General features: G+C 40.2%; 1 protein-coding gene across 4 annotated transcripts; it reads left to right on the top strand.

Moving 5' to 3' along the window:
* CDC25C (cell division cycle 25C) lies at positions 1 to 24,642 on the top strand. Of its 4 annotated transcripts, none has more exons than XM_059698511.1 (14): positions 1 to 211; positions 642 to 847; positions 1,827 to 1,921; positions 2,904 to 2,949; positions 4,293 to 4,326; positions 4,509 to 4,598; positions 5,543 to 5,641; positions 9,394 to 9,552; positions 15,650 to 15,751; positions 19,398 to 19,481; positions 22,104 to 22,202; positions 22,753 to 22,886; positions 23,257 to 23,368; positions 23,566 to 24,642. In XM_059698511.1, the coding sequence occupies exons 2-14, from the start codon at positions 654 to 656 to the stop codon at positions 23,716 to 23,718; spliced, it is 1,401 nt and encodes a 466-aa protein (XP_059554494.1). In that variant the 5' UTR covers positions 1 to 211; positions 642 to 653; the 3' UTR covers positions 23,719 to 24,642. The 4 variants fall into 4 exon arrangements, with proteins under 4 accessions (XP_059554494.1, XP_059554493.1, XP_059554496.1 ...); XM_059698510.1 differs by having other exon boundaries at positions 1,827 to 1,936; XM_059698513.1 differs by having other exon boundaries at positions 19,398 to 19,460; positions 23,566 to 24,639.

Raw genomic sequence — 24,642 nt, 5'->3', positions numbered from 1 at the left:
AGGGCGGTAGGTTTGAATGGTCAAGACCTGTGGCTGTTGTTCTGCTACGAGGCTGTAACTCCGACCCTCAGCGGAGAGAAGCGGCGAAGCCCATGCCGTCGGGAAGTAAATTTGTAGTGTGGTTCAATTGCCTCCTTTCCCCCGATTTTCTTTAATTTTGCTCCAGTCTTCGCTTGTGACTGATCCCCACCCACTTCTCTTTCTCCTGAAGGTAAGTAAATCTCAGACTCAAGCTTGAGGCAAGACCAGAGCCTTCTCTGCGGGAACCAGAGCCCCACAAACGGAAAGTCAGGGAACCGAAGGTGCCGTCGCGAGTTAGGAGAACTGAGTTCCTTCGGGTCAGGAGTCACGAGCTGCGGCTCCAAACAAGTCAAAGCCTTCTTTTTATTTCCGCTTTAAAGTCTTGGGGTTTCCTCCCGGAAAGTTCAGGTTCCAACGAACAGGCCAGGCCGCTTCGGGCAAGTGAGATTTCAGCTTCCAGCCAAGTTGTGCGTCTCCGTTTGGGGATGTCCATCCTCCAAGACCGCTCCACGTGGCCACTGCTGGAAGGGTGGATGAGGCTGTGACAGCTGAACCCTCTGTGATGGGCCTGGATAGATGACGGTCTCCTTTCTCTTTGCTAGGCTTGCTTTCTTCCTTAGCCCTCGGAGACCATGTCTGCAGAACTCACTTCATGCACAAGGGAGGAAGGAAGTCCTGGCACAGGACCCAGTTTTCGATTCCACCAGAGGAAGATACTAAACTTGCTCCTGGAGAGAGACGCTTCCTTCACCATCTGTCGAGATCTCCCTGGAACTCCAGTGGACAAACTCTTTGGTGATTCTGCAAACCAAAGCAGTTTGTCTGGGTAAATCCCCCTTTCACATCTTACCTACTTTGTTTTCCTAAACAGTTTTGTGTTTAAAAAAAAAAAAGAAAGAAAAATTATCCTGGCTCAAAGATCTGAGTTTAAGTCTTAGTCCCTGACCAGCCTTGTGACTCTTTGGACTCTCAGACTTCTTTTCTGTGGCATAGAACTAATCTTATCTTACTAGGATCTTGTGAGAATCATATGATGCGATGTCCGGGAAAAGTCTTTGAAAACTCTATTGCATTACATGAGTTGATCACTTTATTAATATTAGTGTTATTGTACTTTAAATTTTGTCCATGCCATGCGCTGATGCCTCAGCCAGCAAAGTTGGAGAGTTATTGACTTGAGAAGTACTAGAGACTCCAGGGAAAAATCAAATCTGTGTGCTCTTGGTATACAGAGCAGACGTTGTGGGGTCAAGACCCATCCCAGTCAGTAAACTTTGGTTCTCAATTTAAAAAAAAAATACTGTCTCAGTATGTTGGTGAGGAGAAAATTGGGTACAGATTATCGGAGTAAAGAAAATGGGAGAGATTTTCCTCATCCTAGTCTAAAATATCTCCAAAAGCAATTGCTTTGCTTGGATGCTGTTCAGATTATGTCATAATCATTGAGAGTTTTTTTTTAAAAGAAGTTTCATGTGAACGGGAGTAGAACAGGATGGGTGTTTTCTTACCTTTTTTTTTAAAAAAAATCTTTATTAATTTCAGAGAGGAAGGGAGAAGAAGAGAGAGAAACATCAATGAGAGAGAATCATTGACTCTTCCCACACGATCGGGGGGATCGAGCCCGCAGCCCGGGCATGTGGCCTGACCAGGAATCGAACTGTGACCTCCTGGTTCATAGGTTGATGCTCAACCACTGAGCCACCGAGGCCGGCAAGAGGTGTTTCAAATCGAGGATAACATGATCTTTGCCTTTTAAGGATATTACATTCTAATGTGATTATTGATGTACTTTTATGTCTCAACAGAGGAACCCCAAAATGTTGCCTTGATCTTTCGAATCTTAGCAGTGGGGAGATGTCTGCCACTCAGCTTACAGCTCCTGCAGACCTTGATGGAACTGGTAGGGAGAAGGGAGGTACAGGCTTCAAGAGAAAGAATCACTTTTAAGGGAGAGGTCAGGGTAATAAGATAGACATGGAAGGTGGTAAAAGTAAGTAGAGAGCCTTGAGGTTGGAATTCTATGGGTACCTTATAGGATTTATTTATTTATTTAAATATATATTGATTTCAGAAAGGAAGGGAGAGGGAGAGAGAGAAACATCAATGATGAAAGAGAATCATTGATTGGCTGCCTCCTGCACACCCCCTACTGGGGATCAAGCCCGCAACCTGGGCGTGTGCCCTTGACCGGACTCAAACCTGGACCCTCCAGTCCGCAGGCTGACGCTCTATCCACTGAGCCAAATCGGCTAGGGCCCTGTAGGATTTTTTAGGAGAATGATCAAGCCAATGGGAAGAGAAAAGTAACATTAATGTCACTTTGCATTTGAAAATTTTAGACAGGAAGGAGTATTTTGTTGACTGATTAATAATATGAATTGAAACCCACTGAATGATGGGAATGGAAATAATAAGATGAGAAGTGGGAGAGGACAACGGGAAAAGGGGACATATATAATACTTTCAACAATAAAGAGTAAAAAAAGAAGATGAGAAGTTTTATAACCTAGTCTACTATCAGCAGAGGCAAAGAAACCCACATAAATAAATACTTTGTCAGTTAATTCTTGTATTTTTATAGGGTCTGAGCCCTAAAGGAATGTGTTTTACTATTCAATCATTTTAGTATTTGTTGTAATTTCCGATTTCCTGAGTGATAAGCATTCTTTTCTATTCATGAAAAAAAACCTCTGTAGCTTAGTGCATTGTTTCCTAGCAGTTTGTCTTTCAGTGACACACATAAGAATCAAATAACTTGTACCATGAAATTGGTACCTAGCAATTTCAGAGGTCAGCTTTGAAATTTATATGGCTTACTGGTAAAGAAAATCAGAAGGAAAGACAGGATGCGTGGACAAGAATAATTTCGTATCTGATTGCAGGTCCTTTGGATTCTTCAGGACCTCAGGAAATACAGTTAGCTCGGAGGTAAATTCTTTTGCTAAATGAACCTCATGCTAAAGCCTTTCAGCGCTGGCACAGGCATTTTATCCTATGCAAACTCTGCAGAGTATGGAACATTCACTTTGGAGGCCTAGATCCTTCCCTTGAAAGGTTGTTACGTTTCCCAGAGTGTTAGTTAATTTTACCCATCACACACAATCAGTATTATCTTTAAAAATGGAGGAAAATAGTGTACTGCACTTAGACATAGGCTGTTACCTGCATGTGAGTAGTGCTGTACCTTAGTGCTTAAAACTCACTGACTTACTGTATCTAGTGTAGGCTCTAGAATCAGTGTCTGGATTCTCGTGGCCTATTACTTCACCAACTGTGACTCTGACAAGTTTCTTAACTTCACTGCACCTCAGTTTCTTAAGAAACAATGATAATGGAGATAATAGCGCTTCTTATAAACAGCTATTGTGAAGATTAAATTTTCATTTAGTCCTTAGCAGCACCTGCCAAAGCATTTTATAATATTTATTATTACTCATGAGGATTCTTTGTTGGAGATCTTAAAGTGTTCAGTCAGGGAATACTCAAGGAATGAAAAACAGTTCTAATTCAATTTCTTAAACTTATTGTAAGTTTTCTATTTGACTGTATTTTTACCAATACATGCAAAAAAACTTCACTTTGTATTGCTTGTATTGTCTTAAAATTGCTTAAAATGCCCTAACTCATGTAGATCAAATGAACTTCTGCAAGGGGTGATAGAAATTCCTAAAAAAAAAAAAATAAACATTTGCTCTCATCAGTCACTGCTTGAATTTTAGTAAATTATAAATTGTGTCTACAAAAGATGTAGAACAAACTCATCATCTTTGATATATTATATATATATATATATATATATATATATATATATATATATATATATATGCCTTATCTCCAGGATGTCACTCAACATCTTAATATTTACCACAGAGATCACCCTACGTATTGTTTGTTTTTTTTTTAATATATTTTATTGATTTTTTACAGAGAGGAATGGAGAGCGATAGAGAGCTAGAAACATTGATGAGAGAGAAACATCAATCAGCTGCCTCCTGCACATCCCCTACTGGGGATGTGCCCACAACCCAGGTACGTGCCCTTGACCGGAATCGAACCTGGGACCTTTCAGTCCACAGGCCGACGCTCTATCCACTGAGCCAAACCGGTTTTGGCCCTACGTATTGTTATTGGACGAGACATATCAACTAGGTATAGGGATTCTAGAATGCAAGAAAGGACAAGTTGGGATGCCCCAAGCCACTGATGAATAACCAAACAGTATTTGGGGCTAAACTGACTGGCTTTTTTTTTTTTTTTAATCTGATCTGTAGGAATCAACACAAGCACCTTATAAAATGCAGCCCAGTGAGTAGCTCCTCTTTCTTGGGTTTGGGTTTGTTGCTCAGGGCACATCCCACCTTCCCAGACCCCACCTGACCCTTCCCGCATGCTGAGGGAGAGTTAGATGTCTCAGGTGGAAGATAGGGGGTTTCTAGCTTACTTGTGGCTGGAGGTGTTGGATGTTCTCAGAAAACTATCTTTTGTAGGGGCGGCCGCTTTGTAGCACTCCAAAGGCTTTGGACCATGGCAACAAGAAGAAAGATGCAATATGTAGCTCATCCACAAATAAAGAAAATGTGAGTCTTAAATGGAAACCTAGATACATTAGCAGTTATCTTCCTTTGAGTAGAGCAAGTCATCCCTATCTGAGACCTTGAGCTTGTTATGCCTCAGTATGCTAGACAAACAGCATCGCTATAGGGAAAAAAGTATGTTTTTTGTTTTGTTTTGTTTTGTTTTTTCTTTAAGATTTGACCCTAGAACAGAAACCTATCTCTAAGTCTTACACAGTAGGACATCATTACACTCATGTTTAGTTGATTGGTTTCCTTAACAAAAATCTGGAATAAGGAATTTAGGACTTTAATAAAAAACAGATAAGAATAATGTACATAACTTGTTCACAGACTATTTATTTGCATGGTTTCATGTACAAGTCTAGAGTTCTTAATTTCTTATTTCTCCTGTAATGTAGCTTTTTAGTTCCTTTTCTAGTAAACTATGGTCCTTTTTGGTCTGAGCTTCAGGCCACCCTGAGTTTCAAGTTGATATTGACCTCTCCAGAATCACTGATTCTCTAATCTCTCCAGCTAATCTCTTTTTCTAGCCATATTTTTCTTTTCCCTGTCTCTCATCATTTCCTCCAGGTGATTGTCCATAAAAGATAGCTGCTGTTCTCCTTTTCTAACATTAACTAAGTCATGCCCATGTTTTTGTCTGTCCTAATCAGCTTTTTCAAAAAATTTAATACTGTCCTTTTTAATCTCCCTTTACTCATTTTTAAAAAATCTCACCTCCTCCCTAGTCAGGCTCCCCTTTTCCTTCCTTCCTTTGGCTTATGAACATAAAATTAGTATCCCCCAAAGCAAATCTACATAACATACGTCAACTTTAAACCATAATTTGTATCTTTGGGATGGAGGGTCAACTTTGATGACTTATGTGTTCCATCAAATGCAATGTTTTTGGCGGGCTGACTGACACTTGTCTTCCTCCAGCCAATGTAGTTTTTCTTATGCAGGAAAACAACACTTTGAAGCCCTTGGAATGCTGGGCACCCAGGAACCTGAAGTTTCAAAAGAAATCAGGGGGGCCTTACATGTCTCCCCTTTCTCTACTGGTGAGTCACTGGACATCGTTATCAAGGGTCAGCTGAGCTGTTGTGGGATATGGGGTGGTAGATCTGGATTTATGACCATTTGAATTTTTCTAAGCTGGCTTGAGTGAGAAAAGGGGTCGGAGAAGTAATGTTTGAACGGAATGGGAGGAGACATGTCCTCTGATCTTTTTGTTTAAATTTAAGGAGGAGAAAAAGTTCTTAGTCCTTTTTAAAATTTTCTACCTTATTCTTGAACTCTTTCCCCCCTTATTTTAAGAGTACTCTGTGCCCAGTGTGAAAATGATTTAAAAATATAGGAAAGTATAAAAAAGAAAATCTCTACCTATAGAGAAAAACGACTATTAACATTTTACCTCATTTCTTTTCTTTTTCTTTTTTTTTTTTTTTTAATATATTTTATTGATTTTTCACAGAGAGGAAGGGAGAGAGATAGAGAGTTAGAAACATGGATGAGAGAGAAACATCCATCAGCTGCCTCCTGCACATCTACTGGGGATGTGCCCGCAACCCACGTACATGCCCCTGACCGGAATCGAACCTGGGACCTTTCAGTCCGCAGGCCGACGCTCTATCCACTGAGCCAAACCGGTTTCGGCTACCTCATTTCTTTTCAATCATTTAACTATATGAACAGTTGTATGAAGTTGAGGTCATACCATATTTATAACTTTATATTCTGTTTTTGTAAGTTAGTATTAAAACTCTTAGTAAATATTTTTTATTAAACTTATTGGGGTAACATTGGTTAATAACATTATATAAATTTCAGGTGTACAACTTTATCATACGACATCTGTATACTCTATTGTGGGCTCACTGTGTCAAGCCTAGTTTCTTTTCGTAACCTTGTGTTTGACTCCTTTACCTACTTGGTCCTCCCTCCAATTCCCTTCCCCTCTGATAACCACCATACTGTTGTCTGTATTTTTGAGTTTGTTTTTTTGTTTGTTTTGTGTTGTGTATTTGTTTGTTGCTTTTTGTCTTATATCCTATGTGTGAGTGAATTCATATGGTTCTTGTCTTTTCCATCTGACTTATTTCACTTAGCATGATAGTCTCAAGATCCATACATGTTGTTAAAAATGGCAATATTTCATCTTTTTATGCCTGAGTAGTATTCCATTGTATGTATGCAACATATCTTCTTTATCCAATCACCTATTGAAGGACCCTTGGGTTGTTTCCGTGGCTATTGTGAATAAAAACATCATCATTATTTTTTTAATCCTCACCCGAGGATACATTCATTGATTTTAGAGAGAAGGAAGGGGGGGAGAGAGAGAGAGAGAGCATGAGAGAGAAACATCGATGTGAGAGAGAATCATCAATTGGTTGTCTCCTGCATGCGCCCTGACCAGGGATCGAACCCTCAACCTAGGTATGTGCGCTGACTGGGAATCGAACTCACAACCTTCCAGTGTATGGAACGATGCTCCAACCAACTGAGCCATCTGGCCAGGGCTAAAAACATTATTTTTAATGGATGTTTTTATTCCAATAAATGGACCATAATTTATGTATGTACTTTGCTATTGTTGGATACTTAGTGCTATACAAATTTTGCTTTTATAAATAATGCTATTACATAAGTTCTTGAGCATAAATCTTTGCCTACATTTTAGATTTCTTTTCTTTAAGATTAGTACCAAGAATTATAATTACTGGGTTAAAGGGTATAAATATTTTAAAGATTTTTTTATACATATTGCCAAATTCCTTTCAAAAAAGTTATGAGTTTACATTTTTATGTGCAGTCCATAGTTCATGTGGATAAATTGTTTGTTTGTTTTTAATATATTTGTATTGATTTCAGAGAGGAAGGGAGAGGGAGAGAGAGATTGAAACATCAATGATGAGAGAGAATCATTGATTGGCTAGCCTCCTGCATGCCCCCTACTGGGGATCAAGCCCGCAACTCGGGCATGTGCCCTTGACTGGAATTGAACCTGGGACTCTTCAGCCCACAGGCCGACACTCTATCCCAGTGGTTCTCAACCTGTAGGTCGCGACCCCTTTGGCGGTCGAATAACCCTTTCACAGGGGTCGCCTAAGACCATCCTGTATATCAGATATTTACATTACGATTCATAACAGTCGCAACATTACAGTTATGAAGTAGCAATGAAAATAATTTTATGGTTGGGTCGCAACATGAGGAACTGTATTTAAAGGACCAGAAGGTTGAGAACCACTGCTCTATCCGCTGAGTCAAACCAGCTAGGGCTGTTGTTTTTTTAAGCAGCTAACTAGATAGGTAAAATGTTTTATAAAATTAATTATTAGTGATTTCACATGAAATTAGCCATGCATATTTTCCTCTAGTGAATGGTTGTGTCTCCTTTGTCCATTTAGTTACTGGAGTCTTTTTTTTTTTTTTTTTAATTTATTGATTTGAGAGAGAGAAAGAGAAAGAAATGTCCACCTGTTGCTCCATCTATCCATGCATTCATTGGTTGACTCTTGTATGTGCTCTGACTGGAGATTGAACTTGCAACCTTGGCATATTAGGACGATGCTCTAACCAACTGAGCTACAGAGCCAGGACTGGCTCTTGGAGTCTAAAGTTACCCAGGCATTCATGTACTTTTAGTATACCATGAACTCAAGATACTCCAGAGATTGGATTCTAAACTCTATCCTATGGGAAAGCCATTTAAGATATCCTAGCCTAGGTAGATAAAGTTGAGCATGTTTCAGATTTTTTGTTTATAGAGGAAGGGAAGACTTGAAGCAAATTACTACATAGTCTTTCCTATATGTGTGTGATTTTTTTTAAAATGGTGAAACATATATAACATACATTTACCATTTTAACAATTTTTAAGTATACAATCCAGTGGCATTAAGTACATTCACAATGTTCTACAACCATCACCACTATCCATTTCCAGAATTTTTTCATCATTCGGAACAGAACCTCTGGCCTTGACTGGGTAGTTCAGTTGATTAGTCTGTTGTCCCTATATACCACGGTTGTAGGTTTGATCTCTGGTAAGGGCACATATAAGAATCAGCCAATGAATGCATAGATAAGTGGAACAACAAATCATTGTCTCTCAGGTCAATAAATTAAAACACACATACATACATTCACAAAAATACAGAAGCTTCTGTTGTTGGGATTATATATATATATATATATATATATATATATATATATATATATTCATATACTTTATCTGATATATTATTTGCAAATATCTTCTCCCATTTTGTGGGTTGCTTTTTCATTTTCTTTTTTTAAAATTTATTTATTTTGCTTTTTCATTTTCTTGGTAATATTCTTAAGCTTTAAATTTTTTTTTATATATATATATATTTTATTGATTTTTTACAGAGAGGAAGGGAGAGAGACAGAGAGTCAGAAACATCGATGAGAGAGAAACATCGATCAGCTGCCTCCTGCACATCTCCCACTGGGGATATGCCCGCAACCCAGGCACATGCCCTTGACCGGAATCGAACCCGGGATCCCCCAGTCCGCAGGCCGACGCTCTATCCACTGAGCCAAACCGGTTTCGGCTTAAGCTTTAAATTTTAAAGAAGTTCAATTTATCCAGTTTTAAAAAAAAAATGTCATATCCAAGAAATCATTGCCAAATCCAATGTTGTGAAGCTTTCCCCCTATGTTTTCTTCTAAGAATTTTATAGTTTTAGCTCTTTTAATTTAGATCTTTGGTTCACTTTGAGTTAATTTTTTATATGGTGTAAGTGGCCAGGATAATTTATAATATTGTCAATGTACTTGGCAGGACAATGGAAACTTGGTGGAAAGTGAAATGAAATATCTGGGCAGTCCCATCACTGTAGTTCCAAAATTGGGTAAAAATCTAAAACTAGGAAAAGACCAGGCAGAGGAGATTTCAGATGAATTGATGGAGTTTTCCCTGGAAGATCAAGAAGAGGCCAAGGTAAAGTGCTCTCTGATGGTATCTTTGCATTTTCATTCCTTCATTCTTAAATGAACAATACTGCCTACCTAATATGTTGCAGTCACTATACTAAGTGGTAGGTCTGCAGAGATGAAGAAGACATGTTCTCTATATTCTAATGGCTACCTGACTGATATGGTATCAGGTCACTATGGGACTCTTCTTAACTGCTGAGTGAGAAGTTCTAGTTAGTACTTTGACTAGATTACCATCAGTGTAGTCTGGTGTAAGTGATAATAGTAATGGATGGAATATACCTATTAATTCATTCACTTAATGCTGGGGATATAATAGTGACCACAATAACCCAAACAAGTCCCTGCTCTCAAAGAGCCTACATTCTAGTCCAGAGGAAACAGACAAGTAAACAAATGATATTATAATATGGCAGATCGTAAAAATACTGTGGTAAAACAGGGTAAGGAGCAGAGGGAGTATCTGGATTGGGGTGACAGAGATTGGGAATTGATAGGTTGCATAGGTTAGAGAGGAAGGCCTCTCTGAGAGTGACATTTGAATGACATCTGAAGCGGTGGGGGCCAAACAAACAGATATCGGGAAGAATGAGTTCTTCCAGGCAAAAGGTAAAGCAAGTGCAGTGCTCCTGAGGTGGGAGTGTGCTTGGCATATTCATAGAACAGCAAGTAGGCCATGGCTGGAACAAAGTGAGAAAGTGCAGAATGGCAGATGAAGGCAGAGAATAGGCAGCAGAAAGACAGGTCATGTAGAATCTTGTCAGCCATTGTAAAGACTACAAAAACTCTGACCCAGATGGAAGCATCTTGTCGCCTCCTGCAGTATATCTTCACTCTCTCCTGTATTATCAATTTCCTCCTCTCTCCTAGATTAATGGTTCTCTCTCTCTCTCTCTCTCTCTCTCTCTCTCTCTCTCTCTCTCTCTCTCTCTGTATCAGGACTCCTTTACAATCTTTATATTCTTTAAATTTTATTTTGTATTGGGTTCAGGTTACAATCTTAAAATTCTTGAGAACCTCTTGCCTTGTACCCTGTCTTACAGGAAAAGCACCCAGTTTTTTTCCATTGATTTTGATGTTAACTTTAGGTTTGTTTTTGTTTTTTGAGAGAAAGGGAGAGAGAGAAAGAAACATCGATTTGTTGTTCCACTGATTCATTGGTTGATTCTTTTTTTTTTTCGTTTTTAAGTTGAGACATTTTATATATTTATTTATTTTAATTCTCACCTGAAGACATGCTTAGAGAGAGAGGTCAGTGTGGAAAACATTGATAGGTTGCTTTCTGTATGGGCCCCAACCAGGGATCAAACCTGAGCCACTCCAGCCAGGCCATTGGTTGATTTTTGTATGTGCCCTGACTGGGGATCAAACCTGCAACCTTGTGATATTGGGATGAAGCTCTAATCAACTGAGCTACCTGGCCAGAGTAGCTATAGGTTTCTTGAGATAACCACAAATGGGGTTGAGGAAAGTTCCCTTCTGTTCCTATTTTGCTGAGAGATTCTAGGAGGAACAGATACTAGATTTTGTTAAATACTTTGCATCTCTTAAGAAAGTCATACTAGAGGCCTGATGCACGAAATTCATGCAAGAGTAGGCCTTCCATCCCCTGGCTGCTGGCACCGGCTTCCCTCTGGCACCTAGGACTCGGGCTTCCCTCCGGCCGCCAGCAGGCACTAGGACCCGGGCTTCCCTTGCAGCCCTGGCTTCGTCGGAAGGCTGTCGGGTCTAATTAGCAATTGCGCTTTTATTATTATAGCTGGGCCTTTGCCGGTTTGGCTTAGTGGATAGAGCGTTGGCCTATCTGACTGAAGGGTCCCGGGTTCCATTCCAGTCAAGGGCACATACCTTGGTTGCAGGCTCCTGGCCCTCGTCGGGGGCGTGCAGGAGGCAACCAATCAATGTGTCTTTCTCACATTGGTGTTTCTCTCTGATTCTCCCTCTCCTTTCCCCTCTCTCTGAAAATCAATGGAAAAAATATCTTTGGGTGAGGTTAAAAATAAATAAATAAATAAGATATTATCATATGGCTTTTCTAACTTGTTAATATGGTGAATATATTGATTTGTGAACGGTAAAACAACTTTGTATTTCTGTGATAACCTTATTTTGTTATGTCTTTTTATATAATTTTTTACATTTGATTTGCTAAAATTTTGTGGAGAATTTTTGTGTTTATGTTTTATAAAATTTATTTATTGATTTTTAGAGAGAGAGGAAGGGGGGAGAGACAGACATATAGTGATTTGTCATTCCACTCATTTATGCATTCATTCATAGGTTGATTCCTACATGTGCCCTTATCGGGGATTGAACCCTGGCATATAGGGACCATGCTCTAATCCACTGAGCTACCCTGCCAAGGCAGAGATTATTGATCTTTAGGGTGTTGTTTTTTTTAAAAATATGTTTTTATTGATATTTAGAGGGAGAGAGAGAGAGAGAAACATCATTGATGAGAGAGAAACATTGAGCAGCTGCTTCCTGCATGACCCCCACTGAGGATGGAGCCTACAACCCTGGGCATGTGCCCTGACTAGGCATTGAACCGGGAAACAGCATGATTCATGGGGTTGATGCTCAACCAACTGAGCCACACTGGCCAGGGCTGATCTTTATTTAGTGTTTTGTTTTTCTTGGAATGTCTTTGGTATTGGTATTAGTGTAATGATGTCATCATTTGCAAAGAATTCTCTTTTTAAATTTTCTGGAAGAATTTGTGTTGAATTGGTTTTTTTTATTTAAAAAAATGTATATATTAGGCACAATTCACCAGTGAAGCCATCTGGACCTGGGTTCTTCTTTGTGGGAAGTTTTTAAATTACTAATTCAATGTCTTTACTTTTTGTACGTATAGTCAGATTTTCTGTTTTTTTTTCTTGAGTCAGTTTCAATAGTTTTTGTCTTTTTAGGAATTTGACCATTTAATCTAAGTTTCCTCATTTATTGGTATATCATAGGATTCCCTTATGGTCTTTTTATTATTTCTATTATGCCCTCTTTTCATTTCTGATTTTAGTAATTTGAGTCTTCTCTCTTTTTTTGTCAGTCTAGACCAGCTGACTTTTGGTTCTGTTGTTTTTCTATTCTCTACGTCATTACGTTTTGCTCTAATCTTTTTTGATTTCTTTCTTCTACTTGCTTTAGATTTAGTTTCTTCTTTGGTGGAAGGTTAGCTTATTGACTTGAGGTCTTCTTTTTTTAAAATATATTTTTATTGATTTCAGAAAGGAAGGGAGAGGGGAGAGAGAGATAGAAACACCAATGATGAGAGAGAATCATTGATTGGCTGCCTCCTGTACGCCCCCTACGGGGGATAGAGACCACAACCTGGGCATGTGCCCTTGACCAGAATTGAACCCAGGACCCTTTAGTCTGCAGGCCAGCGCTCTAACCACTGAACAAACCAGCTAGAGCGAAGTCTTCTTTATTATAGGCATTGACAACTATATATTTTCATCTAAACACTAATTTAGCTGCATACTGTAAGTTTTGGTAGGCTGTGTCTTCATTTTCATTTATCTCAAAGTATTTTTTAATTTCCATTGTGCTCTTTGTTGATCCACTGATTATTTAGTAGTTTGTTGTTTAATTTCCACATATTTGTGAATTTTCCAGATTTTTTTTCTGTTTTTAATTGCTAATTATTGCACTGTAGTCAGAGAACATATTTGTATGATTTCTATTTTTTAAAACGTATTGAGGCTTATTTTATGACCTGACTATGGTCTATCCTGGAGAATGTTCCATGTATATTTGAGAAGAATGTATATTCTTTTGTTGTTAGGTACAGTGTTTTATCGATGTCTATTAGGTCTAGTTGGTTTATAGCAGGGGTCCTCAAACTTTTTAAACAGGGGGCCAGTTCACTGTCCCTCAGACCGTTGGAGGGCTGGACTATAAAAAAAAAAACTATGAACAAATTCCTATGCACACTGCACATATCTTATTTTGAAGTAAAAAAACAAAATGGGAACAAATACAATATTTGTATTTGCATGTGGCCCGCAGGCCATAGTTTGAGGACCCCTGGTTTATAGTATTGCCTCAATTAGTTTTTGTGCTAATATTGCCATACTAAATGTGACCATCCTTGATCTTGCCATTCTCACCTGGGCCTTTCCATTTGTAGTTCCTTCAGCCTGGAACATTGATTCCCATAGGCAACACATAATTTTCTCCTTCATTTCAGTCTCGTTTTTCCACATATGTCACCTTATCAGAAAGGCCTTTCCCAATCTTAATATTTTTTCTATATATTTATCCTTCTTTATTTTTTACTTAAAGCATTTATCACTACTTACAAACATAGAGTATATTTATTTGTCTGTCTCTCTTACTGTTATGTCACCTAGTAGGCCCTCAAAAATTGTTAAGCAGGTATGTGGATATGGAGATCTGGAAGTAAGAGCAGAGGTCTTGACTGGTGATAGAAATGTGAAAGTCATCAGCATAGAGGAGAAATTTAAAAGTATGGGTTAAAAAAAATCACCTATGGCAAGAGTGAAGAGATAAAAAAGGACCAGTACCTAGCCCCGATGAATCCAACATCTATTAGAGATTTAATAGGCGAGGAGGCCCAACCAAGAAGACTGAGAAGGAGTAACAGAGAAGTAGAAGCATCACAGTTCTTTTAGTATAAGGGTTCCCAAATTACAACTAAATTAAAAAACTAGGAGGTTTTGTCATTGAAGCAGAGGAAGAAGGGATTAGCAACTCAGTGGAAGCCTCTGTGAGGTTCAGAAAGACATATGGCTAAAGAAGTGACAGTGAGATGTGGGAACATGAAGATTATTGATGATGTTGACAAGAGCATCAGGTTGGTGCAGACAGTAGAGGGCCTATGTGTATTGAGGAGTGCATAAGCCATGAGGAAATGGTGATGCCTTCTCAGTTTACAAAATCCCTTCCTTAAAAAATTAAGTCTAAATATATTTGGCTACTTTATAACATAAGTAAAGAAAATGCAAATAAACAAAAAGAAGCTGTTGCAAATGTCCATAGTCCCACAGGCCAGAGATAATCACTGTTAACACTTGATGTTCTTCCAGGTACTTTCCTATGCAATAATTTTTCTTTTATTGAAGTAGTATTACAAAGTATTTTTCAAACCTATTTAATGATATCATGAACTTATTTTTATGTCAATGAAATTAATCTGCAACATATTTTTTATTACATAATAGTAATCCTATATAATAAAGAGATAATATGCAAATTAACCCTCATGCCCTCACAAGATGGCTGCCTATGACCAGGCCGGCACGGGGGTTAGTGAGTGACAACCAAATGACTGAACAAGCAGGCTGCGTGGGGCGACCAGGTTGGTGGGGGGGCAGTTGGGGGCGACCACGCCAGCAGGGGGAGCAGTTGGGGGTGACCAGGCCAGCAGGGGGGGGGTGCAGTTGGGGGCTACCAGGCCAGCAAGGGGGGTAATTGGGAGCGATTAGGCTGGCAGGGGGGGGCAGTGAGGGGCAACTAGGCCAATGGGGGGGCAGTTGGGGGTGACCAGGCTGGCAGGGGGGAGCAATTAGGGGCAACCAGGTGGCCAGCAGAGGGGAGCACTTGGGGGTGACCAGGCCAGCAGGGGGAGCAGTAAGGGGTGACTAGGCCAGCGGGTGGGGGATAGTTAGGAGTGACCAGGCTGGCAGGGAGGGGGCAATTGGGGGCGACCTGGCTGGCAGCAGGGGGGCAGTTAGGGGCAACCAGGCAGGCAGGCAGGTGAGTGATTAGGAGCCAGCAGTCCAGGATTGTGAGAGTGATGTCCCGGATTGGAGAGGGTGCAGGCTGGGCTGAGGGAAACCGCTCTCCCATCCCCCATGCACAAATTTCATGCACTGGGCGTCTAGTCTAGTATAATATCTGGTACATGATTTATTTAACCAAGACCCTATTATTGAACATTTAATATATTAGTAATTTTTTTCTATCCATCCTTATAGTCAAATTTTTTGTGCATATCTTTATTTCCTTAGGAAAACAGGTGGACTTATTAGAACAGAGGGTATGCAATTTTTAAATGATTTTCCACTTCTTCCATCCCCTTATTTTTAAACTTTTAACATGAGAATTGAGGGTGTAGGGGATCTTGTTGTTTTCAGGGCTTAGGTCTAAAGAAGACAGTCTCTCTCTGTGACATTAATGCCACTCAGATGCTGGAAGAAGCTTCTAACCAGGGGTACCTGACTGGTGATTTCTCCAAGGTGAGTGTGGGTGCACCCTTTCTATATTTGAGTCATTTGGGGTCTGAATCTTTCCTTCTCTGCTTACAGAGGACACTAGGTATAATTTTTAAAAAAATAAAGAAAATGCATGTGCTATCCTGAACATTTGAAGTCTATCCCTTTTATTACCATTTCTTTAGCTTAAAGCATTAAGCATTTCCATTTTTGTCCTGTAGGCTACTCTTTTTAAAAAAAACACACACCACATTTTTTAAAAAAATTGATTTCAGAGAGGAAGAGAGAGAGAGAGAGAGAGAGAGACATCAATGATGAGAGAGAATCATTGATCGGCTGCCTCCCGCATGCCCCATAATGGGGATTGAGCCCGCAACCCAGGCATGTTCCCTGACCTGGAATGGAACCATAAACTCCTAGTTCACAGGTCAATGCTCAACCACTGAACCACACAGGCCAGGCTAATTAATCTTTAGAATTCCCAAACAGAAATATGTCAAAGCATTTCTTAAAATCTTAGAGGCATTTTTTTCTCATATTTGTTTCTACAAATTCGTTTGTAGCAAATTAGTTGTTTGTAAAAGGTTGTTCCTATTTTTGTTTTGTCCTAGTTTTGTGATTTTTTGTTTTTGTTCCCCCCCCCCCCCCCAAGAAAAACCATGGTACAGAAAGTTTGTTAGGCTCTAAGCAGATATATCACTAGTGAATTTTCTCTCTTCAAAAAAAAAAAATTAAAAAAAATGATTGATTTTAGGGAGAGAGAGAGAGAGAAACATTGATTTGTTGCTCCTCTTATGTGTGCATTCATTGGTTGCTTCTTGTATGTGCCCTGACTGGGGATTGACCCCAAAACCTTGGCATATGGGAATGATGCTCTAACCAACTCAGCTACCCATGTAGGTGGGCACTAGTGAATTCTCTTGATACAGAGAATGAACTCACATCTGAAATAATATGAAAATCATAGTATGCTAATGACATTGGTTAAAATTAATTTTTTTCTTTTTTTTAGTTACTAAATTATTCTTGTTTTTTGTAAGTTTTTCTTTTTTATTGAATTTATTGGGGTGACATCGGTTATGTAGGTTTCAGGTGTACAATTCCATAATATATTGTCTGTATATTATATTGTGTGGTCGTCACCTCAAGTCAAGTCCCTTGCCATCACCATTTATCCTCCCTTTAGCCTCTTCTTCCTCCCCCAACCCACCTTTCCCTCTGGTGATCACCATACTGTTGTCTGTTGTCTATGTTTATGAGGTTGTTGTTGTTGTTTTGATTACTCCCTTCACCTTTTCACCCAATCCCCCACCCTCTCCCTTCTGACAGCTGTCAGTCTGTTCTCTGTATCTATGAGTTTGTTTCTATTTTGTTTGTTAGTTTATTTGTTCATTAGTTTGCACACATAAGTTAAATCATAAGGTTATTTATCTTTCTCTGGACTGGCTTATTTCATTTAGCACAATACTCTAAGAGTAAAGAGATGGCCTGGCCAGCATGGCTCAGTGGCTGAGCGTTGACCTATGAACAGGAAGTCATGATTCAATTCCTGGTCAGGACACATGCCAGGGTTGTGGGCTCGATTCCCAATATGGGACATGCAGGAGGCAGCTGATCAGTGATTCTCTCTCACCATTGATGTTTCTATCTCTCCCTCTCCCTTTCTCTCTGAAATCAATAAAAATATATTTAAAAAAAAATAAAGGGGTAGAACAAGATATTCATGCAAATGGAAATGAAAAAAAAACCCCAGGGTAAGCAATACTTATATCTAACAAAATAGTCTTTCAAACAAAGTTAAAGTAAGAGACAAAGAAGGACACTCCATAATTATAAAGGGAACAATCCAAAAAGAGGATATAACTCTTGTAAACATTTATGCACCCAACATAGGAACACCTAAATATATAAAGCAAATCTTTTTTTTTTTTTAATATTTCTCTATTGATTTCAGAGAGGAAGGGAGAGGAAGAGAGAGAGTGAAACATCAATGATGAGAGAGAATCATTGATTGGCTGCACGTCCCATCTGGGGATCGAGCCCCCAACCCAGGCATGCGCCCTTGGCCGGAACCGAACCCGGGACCCCTCAGTCCACAGGCCAATGCTCTATCCACTGAGCCAAACCAGCCAGGGCTATAAAGCAAATCTTGATGGACATAAAGGGAGAGATTGACAGTAATACAGTCATAATAGGGGATTTTAACACCCCGTTGACATCAATGAATAGATCTTCCAGAGAGAAAATCCACAATGAAACAGCTGTCTACTCCAAATCTTATTAACCAGAGTGTAAGTGCTGTTAACATCTTGGTGTATATCCCTCCAGACTTTTTTTTTTCTTAATTTATTTCAGGGAGAAACATCAATGATGAGAGAGAATCATTGATTGGCTGCCTCCTGCATGCTCCACACTGGGGATCAAGCCTGCAACCCAGGCATGTGCCTTGACAGATCCATTACCTTCTAGTTCATAGGCAAATGCTCAACCACTGAGCCACTGCGGCCAGGCACTCCAGACTTTTTTTCTGTGTGTTTTCACAAGCACACATGTACACACACAAGTACATTTTTTGGTTATCCACAAAAAATGTTTATACTGTTTTGTGACCTGTTGGGGTTCTTTTTTCTCATTTATTAAATCAGGAACATTTTTTCATGTTGGTAAAGAGTTCTACTTTAGCCCTAGCTGGTTTGGCTCAGTGGATAGAACATCGGCCTGCGGACTGAAGGATCCCAGGTTTGATTCGGGTCAAGGGCACATGATCCCCAGTAGGGGGTGTGCAGGAGGCAGCAGATCAATGATTCTCATCATTGATGTTTCTCTCTCTCCCTCTCCCATCCTCTCTGAAATCAATTAAAAAGAAAAAGTTCTGCTTCATCATTTTTAACAGTACAGTATTTTATTCCTTTTTTTTGGCTACCCATAATTTCTTTTTTTAAATATATTTTATTGATTTTTTACAGAGAGGAAGGGAAAGGGATAGAGAGTTAGAAACATCCATGTGAGAGAAACATCGGATCAGCTGCCTCCTGCACCCTCCCCCACTGGGGATGTGCCCACAACCAAAGTACATGCCCTTGACCAGAACCAAACCCGGGACCTTTCAGTCCGCAGGCGGACACTCTATCCACTGAGCCAAACCGGCTAGGGCTACCCATAATTTCTTGATAAATCCCTTCTTCTAAAATATTTTATAATTTTTCTTTGTGAAGTATACCAGGATGGACAGACATAGTTGTAGCTACATCTAAAACTTTATACACATTCTTAATTAGTTGCTGCAGTTTTTAGAAATTGAATGCACATTATAGAGACCATTGGTGGAGTATTTTTTGTTTTTTTAAGGCATCTGGGGTTTAAAGTTCATTAGGAAAGGACAATAGCCCTAGCTGGTTTGACTCAGTGGATAGAGCATTGGCCTGCAGACTGAAGGGTCCTGGGTTCGATTGTGGTCAAGGGCACATGCCTGGGTTGTGGGCTCGATCCCTGGTGTGGGATGTGCAGGATGCAACCTACCAGTGATTCTCATCATTGATGTTTCTGTCTCTTCCTCTCTGAAATCAATAAAATATTTTTTTCAAAAAGAAAGAAGGACTATATATGGGTGTTTTTTCTCAAATTTGGTTATAGAAAAATTGCTGTTATTTCATCTCTTTGGTATTTCTAGGTATGTGCACTGCCAACCGTGTCAGGGCGACACCAAGATCTGAAGTACATCAGCCCAGAAACAGTAAGCAGATTTCTGGAGATGGTAACTGGTTACATAAGACACCATCTGGTCTGTTCTGTCCCTAAAATCCCCACTTCCGATTGATTTCTTTCACTGACTGTGTTCACTAACAGATTCCTTATTCAACTGAAACTGTATTAAAGGGCTTACTTTTATCCCATTCTTCTGTCACCTTCGTTTTTAATTAAACAGATGATATGTAATTTTTATGAAAGGAAAAAACGAAAGACGGCAAAAAAGGAAGGAAGGAAAGAAAGGAAAATTAAAGAAAAGGACAAAACCCCAAAAGGAAAAAACACTTCATTTGAGTGTTCTTACATCCTGGTTTACATGTTACAATTTCATTTATGCCTACTAGTGTAGGGTAATTATTAACTGTTCTTTCACTCTAAAAAGTGTCTCAGTTCCCGGCCAGTGTGGCTCAGTGGTTGAGCATCAACCTCTGAACCAGGAAGTCAGGGTTCAATTCCTGGTCAGGGCGTATGCCCAGGTTTTGGGCTTGATCCTTAGTGGGGGATGTGCAGGAGGCAGCCAATCAATGATTCTCTCTCATCATTGATGTTTCTATCTCTCCCTCTCCCTTCCTCTCTAAAATCAATAAAAATACTTTTTAAATAAATAAATAAATAGTGTTCCAGTCTGTGCAATTATTATTTGGTCACTCTACCCATAATCTTCCCACCAGAGACAACCACTAGTAATATTTTCCTGTGGCCTTCCAGATTTTATTCTGGCATATTCTTTATAATAATAGGATCATGATAAACATGTACTGTTACAATTAGCTTAATAAGACATTGTAAACATCTTTCTATATCAATAAAAAGATTGCCTTAGCTGATTTGGCTCAGTGGATAGAGCGTTGGCCTGTGGAGTGAAGGGTCCCGGGTTTAATCCCAGACAAGAGCACATTGCTGAGTTGCGGGCTTGATCCCTAGTAGGGGACATGCAGTAGGCAGCCAATCAATGATTCTCTCATCATTGATGTTGTTATCTCTCTCTTCCTCTCCTTTCCTCTCTGAATTCCATAAATATATATTTTTTAAAAAATTGATTGATCTATATTATCTTTTTAATGGCTATCTAATATTCTGTTACACTGACATGTAATTAATTTAAACAAACCCCTATTATTATTATTTTTTAATTATTTTTTTAGAGAGAGTGGAAGGGAGAGGAGAGACAGAGAGAAACATCAATGTGAGAGAAACACATTGATTGGTTGCCTCCCTCATTCACCCTGAATGGGGCCTTGACCAGAATCGAACCCGGACCCTTCAGTCTGTAGGCTGATACTATCCACTGAACCAAACTGTCCAGGGCAGTGATGGCGAACCTTTTGAGCTCGGCGTGTCAGCATTTTGAAAAACCCTAACTTAACTCTGGTGCCGTGTCACATATAGAAATTTTTTGATATTTACAACCATAGTAAAACAAAGATGTATATTTTTGATATTTATTTTATATATTTAAATGCCATTTAACAAAGAAAAATCAACCAAAAAAATGAGTTCGCATGTCACCTCTGACACGCGTGTCATAGGTCCGCCATCACTGGTCCAGGGCATCAAAACCCTATTATTGAATATTTATTTGTAATATTTTGATAACTTAATACTGAGATGAGTATTATTGTGCCACATATTAAAGTACTTTTCTGTTAGAAAAGAAATTGCTGCCCTAGCCATTTGGCTCAGTGGCTAGAGCTACGGCCTGCAGACTGAAGGGTCCCGGGTTCAATTCTGGTCAGGGGCACATGCCTGGGTTGTGGGCTCGATCCCCAGTGGGGGTCATGCAGGAGGCAGCCAATCAATGATTCTCTCATCATTGATGTTTCTATCTCTCCCTCTCCCTTTCTCTCTGAAATCAATAAAAATATATTTAAAGAAAAAGAAATTGCTGAGTCAAAGTGTAATTACATTTATTTTATTTTTTAAAATATTTTTTAAATTGAATTCAGAGAGGAGAGGAGAGAGAGAGAGAGAGAGAGAGAGAGAGAGAGAGAGAAACATCACGCCCCCTACTGGGGATCAAGCCCACAACCGGGACATGTACCCTCAACTGGAATCGAACTTGGGACCCTTCAGTCGGCAGGCCAACGCTCTATCCACTGAGCCAAACCAGCTAGGGCTACACTTATTTTTATATGTATTGACAGTGTGAGTGTCCACACAGGGTAGGCAGGTGATGGAAAGTGTCCTCTGGGTGTCAAACTTTTTCTTCTATATTCTTTTCTAAAAGACTTGCTTTCTTCCTTTATAATGGAGGGTGGGGAACCATTTCCCATCTCTTGCAAAATCTGGATCTTTAGCTGCTACCTGTACCACTGCAGAAGTCTTTGTGTGTCTTCTGAAAGACTGATTCCAGCCATGCTTGCCTCAAGAATAGTAGCTTCAATATGGTTTTCCCCAGTATCCTGGCAATACCAGCTATTTTGGTTCTCTAAAAAGGCCACTTCCTATTCCATCTTATGTGGGGTGTGGCTGAACCATTGCCACATTTCAAAATAGGGGGACTTTGGAGGCTAGGCCTTCAGTGGAATCCCGGGTGACTAAAGGGAGTGTAAATCAGAAACTGTAAAACTGGCTCTTTTTTCCTTCAGAGTGACAGTGAGCAGGGTATTCAATCATAGCTTCTATGCAGGTGGCTGCCTTACTGTTGGGGAAATTCCAGGGTCTGATTGAGAAGTTTTATATCATCGATTGCCGCTATCCATATGAGTACCTCGGAGGACACATCCAGGTGAGGTTACGGTGGGGACATTAGCAGGGAAAGGGTTGGAGATAGCTCTTTTTGAGAAGCGTCTGTGGGCAAAGGATTCTGTGAACTCTAGAACCAGGGCAGACATACGTTTGGAGCACATCAAAGCTGTAAGTCTTCACTGCTATTCTAATTCTGTATACTTGGAGCAATTTACTTTCCCCTTCCCTCCTAGACCAATCTCCCTCTTTTCTGTAGGAGCCAAGGGCTCTTACATGGAAATAAAAACATTAATCCAAGGGCTGAGCGGCACTATACAAACATTCTACTGCTCATAGACATTTCTCACATTGATCCTATACTTCAGGCAGTTTAGTTCTATGAGCATTTATTGAGTAACAACTACACACCAAGCTCTATGCCAGGCCCTGGGGGTAGATACAGAGATACAGTTAGGTCTCTTTGAAAGTGCTTATAGTCTAGCCTTCCTAGCCCAAATTTCCCAAGGTAGTATGGTATCCCAGGTATTTCTAAGTGTTGGTTTTACTGTCCACAGGCCCGTGAGGAAATACTTATTAAAATTTTTCTACAGGGAGCCTTAAACTTGTTCAGTCGGGAAGAACTGTGTAGCTTCTTTCTGAAGATGCCTATTGTCCCTTTGGATACCCAGAAAAGAATAATCATCGTGTTCCACTGTGAATTCTCCTCAGAGAGGGGCCCCCGAATGTGAGTGTCTACATGGGGTAGGCCAGGTGATAGAAATTGAACTTGAGTTGAGACTTACAAGGGAACCTTCCCAGACTAAATGAATGAGTGCTCTCTCCTGAGGTTTAAAGAATGATAGGGAGGTGTAAGAAGGGGGTTTCTACAATTCAAAAGTTTGGAGCTGTGAAAGAAAAAGGATTGGGAATTAGGCATAATGGAGGAAAAGAGAAAGAATGGTGCTACTTAGATCTTGTTTTGCAAAGGGAATGAGATCTGGAAGTCCTTATGGAGTTAGCAATAGTCTAGTCTTTCTTCCCTTCCCCAATGAGTGGCCCATGGAATCCTGACCTTACTTCTTCTCACCTCACCCATCTCTGCGTTTTCTTTAAAGGTGCCGCTCTCTGAGAGAAGAGGACAGGGCCCTGAACCAGTATCCTGCATTGTACTACCCAGAGCTGTATATCCTCAAAGGGGGCTACAGAGACTTCTTTCCAGACTACACGGTAAAGGATGGGACATGTGGGCCAATGAGGGAGCCTAGACTTGGGGAAGCCAACTTGAGCGTGCAGCTCCAAGGGCATGCAAGGCCCTCCAAGAAGAAATTGCTGATCCTTCTTAGCTACTACCATCAGCCTCTCTATTATTCTGGGTAGGCATAACAATAGAGGATCCCTTACTCTGTCCCTGACTTTTCTTTCAGGTGCTGTGTGAACCACAGAGCTACTGCCCTATGCATCACCAGGACCATAAGGCAGAATTGCTGAGGTGTCGAAGCCAGAGCAAAGCATGGGAAGGGAAGCGGCAGCTGCAGGAGCAGATTGCCTTACTGGTGAAGGATGTGAACCTACGATAATAGATCAGCTGCTGGCTGCTTAGGAGTCACCAAAAGAATGTAGAAAATTTGGGCAGAAAGAGGCCAACAGGCTACCAAACTGATGCAATCCTAGGCCTGGGAATTGGTTAAGTTTCAGTAGGGTTGCTGGCTGGTGGAGCTGGCTGGCTCTATAAACTGTAGCCTTGGGTTGTACTGAGATGTGTGTTACGTAAGGGAGTGTTTGCATCCTCTTTCTAACTATAAGCCAGCCAGCGAGCTCTTTTTCTCCCTGAGCTGCGGGCTATGCAAGAGAGTTGCCCACCTTCTTTCTCTGTATTGTCCTTCTTTGTCCCCCCCCCCCTTTATTAACTGGAAAAATAAACATTGTAGAATGAGAGATGTGATTGTGAGCCTAATCTGCTCCTAGAAGATTTATATGAGGAAGTGATCACCAAATTAGATTCTTTCAGACATAAAGGTATAATCACCTCAAATTCAGAGTTAAGATCACAGTGCTTTTCTCAAGATCAGCTGGTGGATCTCAGAGTAGACCCTGGCCCTGGCTGGCTTGGCTCAGTGGATAGAGTATCAGTCAGTCCAAGGACTGAGGGTCTCGGGTTCAATTCCAGTCAAGGGTGTGTACCTTGGTTGCAGGCTTGATCCACAGCCTCGATCAGCACATGCGGGAGGCAACCAATTAATGAGTCTCTCACATCGATGTTTCTCTTTCTCTTGTTTAAAAATGTATTTTTAATTGATTTCAGAGAGGAAGGGAGAGAGAGAGAGAGAGAGAGAGAGAGGAGAGAAACATCTATGATGAGAGGGAATCATTGATCAGCTGCCTCTTGGGATCGAGCCCACAACCAGCACATGCCCTTGACTGGAATCAAACCTGGGACCTTTCAGTCCAAAGGCCAATGCTATATCCACTGAGCCAAACCGGCTAGGGCTGTTTCTTTGTGT

Source organism: Myotis daubentonii, chromosome 5 (genome assembly GCF_963259705.1).
Source record: "Myotis daubentonii chromosome 5, mMyoDau2.1, whole genome shotgun sequence".
NCBI lineage: Eukaryota > Metazoa > Chordata > Mammalia > Chiroptera > Vespertilionidae > Myotis > Myotis daubentonii.
The sequence above is the reverse complement of the archived record's forward strand: the minus strand, read 5'-3'. Positions and strand labels throughout refer to the sequence as shown.

Bases quoted from the DNA above. Each gene is read 5' to 3' on its own strand.
- CDC25C (XM_059698510.1), top strand. From the start codon at position 654: ATGTCTGCAGAACTCACTTCATGCACAAGGGAGGAAGGAAGTCCTGGC. The intron at 15,752-19,397 runs GTGAGTGTGGGT...TGGTATTTCTAG, and splicing joins TGACTGGTGATTTCTCCAAG to GTATGTGCACTGCCAACCGT. The intron at 22,203-22,752 runs GTGAGGTTACGG...ATTTTTCTACAG, and splicing joins ACCTCGGAGGACACATCCAG to GGAGCCTTAAACTTGTTCAG.